We start from the raw sequence: 10,697 nt of genomic DNA, 5'->3' as shown, positions 1-10,697 counted from the left end.
GTCACAGGATCAAAACCTATACTATGCAATTTCTAATTTTTTTCATTGTACATGGATTACATGAACTAAAACTCCCTAGGGAGAGCACCACGTGGTACCGTTTCTTGTTTACGCACGCCTTTTAATATATTAGTATAGATCTAATGTTTATAAAAGGAAGAAAATAACAAGAGTTTATATTGTATGATTAGTGTTCAATAATGAGCCATGATTACAATATTACAATCTCACTCTTATTAGTAGGAAACTAATATTAACCAAACAGTTATAAGAAATAAATCACAAGATACTACTACCTAGTACTTTTTTAGTTGCACCATTTGATTTTATGGCACTATTTATCAACCAACTTTATTTAAGCTATCTCGCATTATTATATAAGAAAAAACATAGTCAAGTGGGGTATTCGTCTCAATACGATGATGCCAAATATCAAATTTTTATATTTTTTACTTACACTCAATAAGAGATATTAACATTTAAAGAATTGTCTCGCGCGGCAAATGTGAAAAGTAAATGGTGCAACTAAAAAAAGACAAAGGTAGTATTTTATAAGATAACAATCTACCCTAAGCATAATATTATATCGCAATATTCCTAATATATCTACTAATATATATGTAGAGTACACATGTAGTTAACTGGTTATACTACTCCCTTCGTTTTAAAATATAAGACATTTATGTTTTACGAAAATTTACTTTGACCACAAATATCTCTCATATTATGATAAATAAAAATTATAAACATTATATCGTTGGATTCGTCATGAAAAATACTATAATAATATTAATGTTCAAATATTTTTATCCATGTAAATTATGAGTAATTAACAATCAAAGTTCGACCTCGAAAATCGTGCGTGCTTTATATTTTGAGACGGAAGGAGTACTATTTAGTATAATTTCCCTTTTAAAATGTCCGCCCTTGAAATTCCAAACAACAAGACGCTTGCTTCAAAACACGTAGATGGACTAATCATTGTATGTAATGTAGGTAGTAGTTGGCACTAAACAGTAAACACCAACCACAAAACATCACTCTTCAAGAAAAAAATGACCCTATTGACTTGTAAAGGACTTAATAAGCAAAGAAATAACTACTAACTAGCACAAGGCCCGCATGAATGAATGCACAACTCACCACACTTACATTTTATTCTTGAAGATTCTTAGGCAAAACACGGTACTTTCAAGTAACAAGACAATCGCACAAGTAATCTGTCATATTTCATGAGATCACAGTAATTTATAGTAAGATAAGGATGACAATAAACTATTTCAAAACCCTGGCTTTAGATTTTTCAAGAATAACAATTAATTTGAGTGAGACAATACAAGACTTGGTCATCTCTCACCTTTCAATCAAGTAATTGAAGTTCATATGTAATATTTGAACCAAGGAGGCAAGGATCATTATTGCGTATAATGGTATCGCTTCTTATCTCACACATAGGAGACCAATGTTCTGATATTGGTGGAAGCGTAATTTTAATGTGTGTGTGGGGGGGGGTTGGGGGGGGGGTTGGGGTACTTGTTAGACCTTTGGTTGAGTATCCAATGCGATTACATCTTAGAGGAAAAGTTCTTCTTACCATGAGATTCCCAAAAGGGGATCCCCCCAAAAAATACAATATCATTGAATCGTCCGTACGATCAAGTGGATAACACAGATGCTTTTTTCCAACAAATTGGGTTGTTGTCATGGGCGGAGCCACATTGGGGGTTGGCAGGGCACTGGCTCCTGCAATCTACCCCTACGGCCATGACCCATATTTTTTTTAGTTAGTCCTCTGTAGATTTTTTCTGTATATATTTAATGAGGTTTTTATAAGCTTGAAGGAGACAGTTGGCTTGGTGGTTAATAACTTGGTTTAAAATTTGAGTGGTTAGGACTTAGGAGGTCAGGTCCTCTTGACAACAAAAATGCTACTCACTCTTTTTTTCGATCCTCTATTTATTTTATTGAAACAATATCCGTTATCCGACCTCCACAATTATTACTTCCTCCGTTTCAAATTACTCGCTACACTTCTCAATTCACGGACTCCTAAACAATTTTGGGAGAAGAGAGAGGTAGATAGTAAAAAGAAAAGGGATCCATGTGAGAGGAGAGAGATAAAGAGAGTTTATTGCCCAAAAAGGAAGTGTAGCAAGTAATGTGAAACTTCCGACAATGAAAAGTGTAGCGAGTATTTTGAAACAGGTGAAGTATAAATTCCTAGCTTTTTGACTTGCGGAGTTTTCCCTTTGCTACTCCTACAAAACAAAGCATTAAATTTTAAGTTTCCCAACTCCCTCAATTAAATGCTTAGACAAAAATGATTTGCTAACAAGAATTCAAGAAACATTCCCCTAACTAGTCTATAAAACACACTCGAAAGCTAGTTAATTTTTATACCATATAATATACACTTCCTAGTTCCTACAATATTTTCATTTGTCTTTCTTTTGTTGATTTCCTTTTGATTATTAGCTATGGACTACGTGATTAGGAGGAGAAAATCAGGGTCAATGAAAAGAGGGATTATTCAACCCTTAGAGATTAATTGTAATAGAGAATTAGTGATGCTGGATAATGAAGAAAGAATAGAGCTACTAAGTCCAGCTTCAGCTGCATTTCATAAGCCAGACTTTAATATACATGTTTTGGCTATTATGGGTGTCAAAGTTCCTGTTAATGTTGAGCTTTTGAAGGCCAAATTCCCAAGCACCCTTTGCAAACACCCTCGTTTTTCAAGTGTTGTGGTAATTTTTCACCCCTTAGTTAAACTAGGATGTAGAGTTCTTGTTTTTACTTTTTTATCTTTGATTTTGAGAAAGTTTTAGATGTTCTTGACTCCACATGCATGCTTTTCATTAAGGTGTTGGAATGGGTTGACCTGCAACTAGGGGTGGCAATGATGCGAGTCGAGTTCGAGCTTGAGTTGAGCTAGCTCGACTCGACTCGTTAGCATTTCAAGTCAAGTTTGAGTTGAGCCGAGCTCACTCGAGTCGAGTTTTGACCGAGTTCTGAGCGAGCATTTGACTTAGTCGAGTTTTGACCGAGTCAAGCTTTGACCGAGTAGATTTCGAGTAACTTATAAGTGTCTCATGTTACAAGCAACAATAAGGTAGAAAAATGTTGATCGAATTTAGGTATTTTGTTATTAATAATTAGGTATTCGAGCTTTTCACGAGTTTTCGAGTTGCTCAACTCGACTCACCAACATCTCGAGTCGAGCTCGAGTTCGATTCGAGCTCACTCGAGTCGAGCTTTGACCGAGTCGATCTCGAGTAGCTGTATTACCTTATCATTTCAGTCAACGTAACCACTCAAAATTTTGTTTAAGCTATTTTCCAAACACTCCTAATCATTTGAGTTTCTCTTTTTAGTAGAAATGCTTTTTATTTAGTAAAATTTAGATGATGTGAAGACAACCTTATAAGGTTCTAAATCTGGTCAATTTAAAATGACGTGATTGATGTTAACTAACACTCTTTAAAGATGAACTAGCTGGTACAAGTATGATCCAAATAATGCTTTCAAGATCATTTTTTTTTGCAATTATATATCATATTTATATTTAATACTTCCTTGCTTTTTATTAGTTGTTCTACTTGTATTTCCTGATACAGAAGCATATAAATTATATTTTAATTTAAATTATATTTTAATTTAAATTATATTTTAATTTAAATTATATGTCGAACTAATCTAGAAAAATCCCATATGATAATATTTTTCATATAATACTATGTATTAATCACAAAACTGTAAATAATAACTATTGTTCTTGAACAATCAAAATATCGATACTTACTCGTACAAATATCACAAAACCCTTGCTCTCTACAGGAAGGAAATCCGTGTAAAGGAGAAAAACTGAGATGGACAAGAACAGAAGTGAACTTAGACAAACACATCATAGTTCCAAAAATAAACCCTGAAAACATAGATTCACCAGAAAAGTATGTTGAAGACTACATATACAACCTAAGCAAAACAACCTTAGACAAATCAAGGCCACTTTGGGACGTCCATGTCCTAAACCTTAAGCTCTCAGAAGATGTCAAGGCGGTCACAGTATTTCGGGTTCATCATTCACTTGGCGATGGCACGTCTTTAATTTCTCTTCTCTTAGCCCTTACGCGCAAAACATCTGATCCCGAAGCTTTGCCAACAATTCCGGCTTCAAAGCTCTGTAACGATGATAACAATAACAATAACAATACGCGTAAAGGGTTATTTTGGAAATGGGCTATAGCCTTATGGATGATCCTGAAATTGTTTTGGAACACTTCAATAGATATATTGTTGTTTGTAGCAACTACATTATTTTTGAAGGATAATTGTCCATTTAAGAGTTCCCCGGAAGGAGCAAATGCCCCTAGGCGGGTTGTGTACAAGATTTTTAGCCTTGACGATATGAAGTTTGTGAAGAATGCAATTGGTGGTGTAAGTTTCTTTACTCCATTTCTTGTCTTACTTTTATTTATTTTTTCTTTTAATTAAGCCTTATCATGTTAACACGATTTTCATTAATTCAATTTATTATTACAAGATTTTCACTAATCAAAAATGATTAAAAAAATTTGGATTTCTAACCTATATCACAAGACATAGGTTAAGAGAATCAAAATTCCTATATAAGATATCATTATACAAAAAGTTTACATATCAAAATCCAATCAAATTAAATTTTTTTACATGATTATCTCTGTCTTTAATATCTATCCTTGCTTATTATCTCCAAATATAATCTTGTTGTTGTTTTTAAATGAAATCTCGAAATTCTTAACTTATGCCTTATGCTGCTTAGTTCAGAAAAGTCCAAATAATTTTTACTAAACAAACCTATGTGAATTTATTTAGTATTAAGAAAAGTAAATTTTGCTATTGTATGCAATTACTGATTTGTATTGATCAAAGCTAGGTTTTCCTGATTTTTTAGTATTCTTTGTTATACTTAATTGGTGGGTTTTATTTACTTAAACTGATATTTAATGTTTATATAATTATATTTTTATTAGCTGAAACTTAATATATATTATTAAAACTGATTTTTTAGAAACTAACAATGTCCTAATTAAAATTGATTCATTACATTTTGCTAAATGTACACTACATTGGATTTACAGACAATCAATGACGTGGCGGTTGGAATCACGCAGGCTGGTTTATCTCAGTATCTTTACAGGAAATATGGTAATAATTTTGTCTTTCACAATAATTTGCTGAAGCACATAAGGCCTCGTTCTTTTGGATTAAATTGGGAGAAATTGAATTGAATTGAACTGAAATAAGTCCAAAAGAATAGAACTTAAGTATTTCTTTTGTACAAAGCCCTTGTTAGCTAGTCTTAAAATAATAACTAGTATTTAGGCCCGGGCGATGCCCCGTATTTTCTCTTTGCTACAATTTATTAGTAGTTAAATAAGTATTCTTATACTCATTTAAAAAAGTCATCTTGTTCATTATATGTATTTCAAACGTTTTCCATTCATGTCATCATTAATTTTGATTACAAAATCAATAATGGTATGGTGGAGTAATGGTTGGATTTCTTACTTTCATACTTGAGGTTATGAGTTTGAATCTTTACGTAAACAGTTCTTCTTTTCTTTTTTTTACTATATGAGAAAGACGTGGATATAATGTTATTTGATGAGGGAGGGTCACACGTGGCACATATACGTTCTTAGGAACGCCTTTTAATATATTTATAGATGTTTAGACTAGCATCTTAAATACTAATGTTTTTTTCTCAGGAAATAAGGGAGACACTAATGAAGACACGAGAGGAAAAATGAAGAGATTTCTTAGCAATATTCGTCTTAGATCAGTTCTTCTGGTTAATATACGACCCTCTGGAGGAGTTCAGGTGTGACACTTCGCCAAAACTATTTACTTCCTTCGTGTACATCATAGAATAAATGCTACAACTTATTATATACTCGGGTGTACTTAGAAATTGGTAAACCTGAAACAAATTTATAAGTATTATGTACAATAAATAATAATCATTTTCTTTACATATCATGTATCAACATATATAGGCTTTAGCTGATATGATGGAGAAAGATGCAGAGGTTAAATGGGGTAATTCAGTTGGTTTCATGCTTCTTCCATTTACCCTCGGATTGCATGATGATCCTCTAGATTACATCCGAGATGCCAAGACCAGAGTTGACAAAAAGAAGCATTCTTTTGAGGCCATTTACACATTTTTCATGGCTGAAATAGTTATGAAGTTTTTTGGTTCCAAGGTATTACTAGCTATATTCTCCCTTTCATTACTTTTCTATATTTTTTTTTAGGAAAATTACTTTTCTATATTTTAATTAAGGGTGAAAGTTATTCGTATAAAATACGAAATCTAATCCAATTCGAATTAGTAATTTGAATTGAGATTTTTTGGAAGATTCGATTGAGGGTAATTGGATCCAAAAATCCAATAATATAACCAAATAGTAATATGCCTTGTATTATGTATTTGAATTGGCTTAAGTTCTTGACTGGGTTATATAATACAAGGCATATTACTATTTGTTTGATAGTTTGATACTTCTACAGTTATACTGCAATAGCAACACCAGTCGTCCACACCATTCCGCCTCTTAGGAAATCTTTTGGAAATTAATCGTGCAAGGTCTTTTTATATTTTGTTGTGAAAGACCTATTATAATAGTTATTTTGTTCATTTGTTGGAAAAAACTTATTAATAAAAACTTTTATGTCTAAAGAGACGTGTTATTATACTTTCCTTTAATTTGTTATATAACACCACTTCAATGTTTTCCAACTAAGAAGTCAATTTTTTGGCATTGATTTTTCTTCCCCTTCCTTTCTCATTAATGCGACCAACTTGGGTTTTTTTTTTCTATTATAGTTTTTTTTTTTAAAAAAAAGATGTGCTGTATACAGAAAAAAAAAGGCTAAATACAGCAAAACATATTAAAAGACTAACCTACCCTTGGGGGTGAATGACCCCCTTTTGGGGGGTTATTTATGACAAATGACCCTCCTAAGGGGGCGTCATCTATGACAAATGACCCCGCTTTGGGAAATCATTTATATATGACCCCATTTTCATAATCGCAACCCGAAAAATATAAAATACGACCTACCAACTTTGAATAATATGACAATAAATTTGAAATTTAAACAATTCAGTACTCACCGAACTGCTGTTATTATTATTATTTATAAAAGCGATCTCCATAGTTGAAGCCCAATTATAATAAAAAAAATGGGTGCAGCAACGAGAGAGTACTTACGTGATAAAGGGAAAAGTGTTTGTGATGAGTGAAATTATATTCTCAAATTTGCTATGGCCGGGGTGAGTATAGTGGTAAAACTATATCATTAAGAAAATTTTTAATTAACCATGGTTAAGTTAGGCATAATTTTAGATGTTGTACTTAGTTTTTTTTTCAGCTTTTTGACCAAATACCCCCGAGTTTTCAAAAAATTCACCTGGTACCCTCCATGTTTTCAAAATTCACCAGGTACCCCTAAGTTTCAAACTAATACACGGGGTACCCTTAATGACTAACGACGTTAACCGCCGTTAGTCATTAACCCTAATTTTCTGCTTTAACCCTAATTAATCCCCTAATCTTAACCCTAATCCTAACCCCTACCCCTAACCCTAATACTAAACCCTAACCCTAACCCACCACCCATCCCCCCATCCTCCCACCACCCCTGCCCCCTCCCCCACCCCCGCGCCCTCGCCTCGCCCTCCTCCCCCACCCCCCGCAGCCCCTCTCCCACCCTTGCGCCGCCCTAGGCCTCCTCCCCCTCTCAGTTCAGCAGCAGCCCCCACCCTCCCCATCGCCCCCGACCTTCCCGCGCCAACCACCGCACCACCCCCTTTCATTTTCGCACCCCACTGCCTGCGCCCCCCCCCCCGCGCCGCCTGCAACCCCTTCTTCTTCCCTCTGTTTTTTCGCTGTGGGCGGAATTTTTGTTTCGCGAAAATTGGAGAGGTGGTGCAAGGGGGGTGGGAGGGGTGCGAAAATGGAAGCGAGATGGTGTTGTGGTGGCGCGGGGTGAGGGTGTACTGTGGGGGTGTGGCTGTGGGGGAGGGTGAGATTTCAGGGGTGCGAAAATGGAAGCGAGATGGTGGTGCGGGGGTGCGGGGGTGGGGTGTACTGTGGGGTGCGGGTGTGGGGAGGGTGAGATTTCAGGGGCTGCGAAAATTGCGTGGAGTGGGGAGGGAGGTTGGGGGCCTGCGGTGGGGTGGGGTTGCGAGGGTGGGGGGGGGGCTGCTGGGGTGAGGAGGGGGCTGGGGGGTGGGACATGGGGTAGGGGTGGGGGAAGGGTGGTTAGGTTTAGGTTTAGGTTTAGGGTTTAGGGTTAGTGTTAGGGTTAGGATTAGGGTTAGGGTTAGGTAAAGGTGGCCATGGGCTGGGCTGGCCCGCGGGCTTCCCGAGCCCGGCCCGCTGGCCATAACATGGGACGTGGGCCTTGCACGTTTGGAGATTTTAGATTTCGGGCCGGGCCCGGCACGAGCCCGTGGGCCTTGCAATTTTTTTTTTTTCAAAAACTGTGATTTTTGGACCAGGCTTGCGGTGAGCACGAGCCCGGCCCGCGCAGGCCCGTGGGCCGGGCCGGGCCATGGACAAGTTTCCCACAATTTCAGCCCGGCCCGGCACGGCACGAGTTTGATGGGCCACGGGCCTGGCCCGGCCCGTATTCCACTTCAGCCCGCGGGCTTGGCCCGTGGTCAGGCCCAGCACGGCCCGTGGCCAGCTCTAGGGTTAGGGTTAGGATTAGGTTTAGAGGTTAATTTGAGTTGAAAACAGAAAATTAGGATTAATGACTAAGGGCGGTTAACGCCGTTAGTCATTAAGGGCATTTAAGGGTACCCCGTGTATTAGTTTGAAACTTAGAGGTACCCTGTGAATTTTGAAAACTTAGAAGGTACCAGGTGAATTTTTTGAAAACTCGGGGGTACTTGGTGAAAAAACCGTTTTTTTTTTTTGTTGTATATAGCGCTTATGTTTTTATTAAGTCTTCTCAATAAAATAGCAATTTTTATAGGTCTTTTCCAACAATAAATTGATAAAATTATTGTTGGACATGCTTTCGCATAATTTAGCAATTATTTTTGGCAGGTTGCAAGTGTTATATCGGATAGAATAAACTCTCATACAACAATGGGATTCTCAAATTTACCTGGACCTGTGGAGGATGTTGCCTTCTATGGCTTACCGCTGGCTTTTGTTGCCCCATCATCCTACGGCCAACCACATGTACGTTTGTTCAATTTGCAACCACTAAATTCTCTTTGTTAAAAGATTAAAACTCATAAAAGGAACTCCTCGTCCAAAATTATTAGTCATATGTAGTATATTACTATATAATGACCATCTTTCAAAAAAAATATAATGACCACATTTTCTGAAAATAGTCCCTTCATTTCATATATGTTTACTCGATTTGATTTTTTAAGATATGTAATAAGACATTTAATCATAAATATCTTTAATTATCTATGGGTAAAATTATAAAATTTCATATGACTGTTTCTTGTTAATTATTATATTGATGAGTATTTGTGGTTTAAGTTTATAAAGTTTAACCGAAAGAATTATGTGTAAACTAATATGACAATTATAAATGGATTTCTTGGAATGTGTGTCGACGTGTCGTTGCTTAAATCAAATACTTTAATATAATATAGTTCTCATATTATCATATACTACTTCCGTATTTTTTTAGTTGCATCATTTGTTTTTGTACACTATTCATCAACCAACTTTGTTAAACTATCTTGCATCATTGTATAGGAAAAAACATAGTCAAATGGGATTTTGTTAGATTCGTCTCAAATCTCAATGCGAGGATTTTAAATATCAAATTTTTATAATTTTACCCACACCCAATGAGAGACATTAACGTTTAAAGAACCGTCTCGACAAATGTAAAAAAATCAAATGTTGCAACTAAAAAAATAAAGAGGTAGTATTTGTATTATGTAATTTATTTCTGAGTTGAACCAATTTAAACTTCTATCTACTAAAATATTAACTGACAAATGATGATATTCTGCAGGCTGTGCTGATAAACTTCCAAAGCTACAGTGACAAGATGACAATAGTTCTGGCTGTTGATGAATACACAGTTCCTGATCCTCATCAATTGTGTGATGACATTGTTGATTCTCTCAAGCTAATCAAGGATGCTGTTATAAAACAAGGTATTGTCAAACCAAGTTGCCCTTCGTCATAGGTACCGGCCTATGCTAATACCTTACGAGAAAGTGTTGGTAACTTATTTGGCATCTCACATAATTTTTGGTACCAAAGTTAAGTCAGTGATATCAATATAGAGTCATTTGGTACCAAAATGTATGTTGGTACCAAACTTACACTTTGAATTTTGTAGAAATTTTCTGGACTTCTCAGTATGAGACGTCAATCCAAACTCTCTATCTTAGCTATGTGAGATTGTGAATATTGTGAAGTATCATCACACTGTACGGTCTGCTTCATCATGTAATAAGATTGTATTGTACATGTTATTAAACGTAAGTGCATGTTGTAATTATATTGATCTATAGCGTAATTATATTATGTTTCGCATTGTACGTACATGGAGATGATATCTCTTGTGATGATGTAGTATGGATGTCATAGAGACTGCAAACAAACGAATTATTTATCAAAATAATTGAAATACTAAATAGCTTAATAACCACTCCTCTT

The 10,697-nt window shown here is 35.8% G+C and overlaps 1 protein-coding gene across 2 annotated transcripts; it reads left to right on the top strand.

The window, feature by feature from the left end:
* Positions 1–2,383: 2,383 nt before the first annotated feature.
* Positions 2,384–10,583, top strand: LOC104883920 (wax ester synthase/diacylglycerol acyltransferase 11). 2 transcript variants are annotated; one of them, XM_010668523.4, is made up of 7 exons: positions 2,387–2,747; positions 3,838–4,437; positions 5,121–5,187; positions 5,751–5,863; positions 6,039–6,248; positions 9,105–9,242; positions 10,045–10,583. In XM_010668523.4, exons 1-7 carry the CDS (start codon positions 2,478–2,480, stop codon positions 10,219–10,221), a joined length of 1,575 nt encoding a protein of 524 aa, XP_010666825.2. In that variant the 5' UTR covers positions 2,387–2,477; the 3' UTR covers positions 10,222–10,583. The 2 variants fall into 2 exon arrangements, with proteins under 2 accessions (XP_048491095.1, XP_010666825.2); XM_048635138.2 differs by lacking the exon at positions 6,039–6,248 and having other exon boundaries at positions 2,384–2,747.
* The last annotated feature ends 114 nt before the right edge of the window (positions 10,584–10,697 follow it).

Source organism: Beta vulgaris, chromosome 1, assembly GCF_026745355.1.
Source record: "Beta vulgaris subsp. vulgaris cultivar EL10 chromosome 1, EL10.2, whole genome shotgun sequence".
Classification (NCBI taxonomy): domain Eukaryota; kingdom Viridiplantae; phylum Streptophyta; class Magnoliopsida; order Caryophyllales; family Amaranthaceae; genus Beta; species Beta vulgaris.
This window is presented reverse-complemented; position numbering and strand designations above follow the sequence as displayed.

Bases quoted from the DNA above. Each gene is read 5' to 3' on its own strand.
- LOC104883920 (XM_010668523.4), top strand. From the start codon at position 2,478: ATGGACTACGTGATTAGGAGGAGAAAATCAGGGTCAATGAAAAGAGGG. The intron at 5,188-5,750 runs GTAATAATTTTG...TTTTTTTCTCAG, and splicing joins GTATCTTTACAGGAAATATG to GAAATAAGGGAGACACTAAT. The intron at 9,243-10,044 runs GTACGTTTGTTC...GATATTCTGCAG, and splicing joins CATCCTACGGCCAACCACAT to GCTGTGCTGATAAACTTCCA.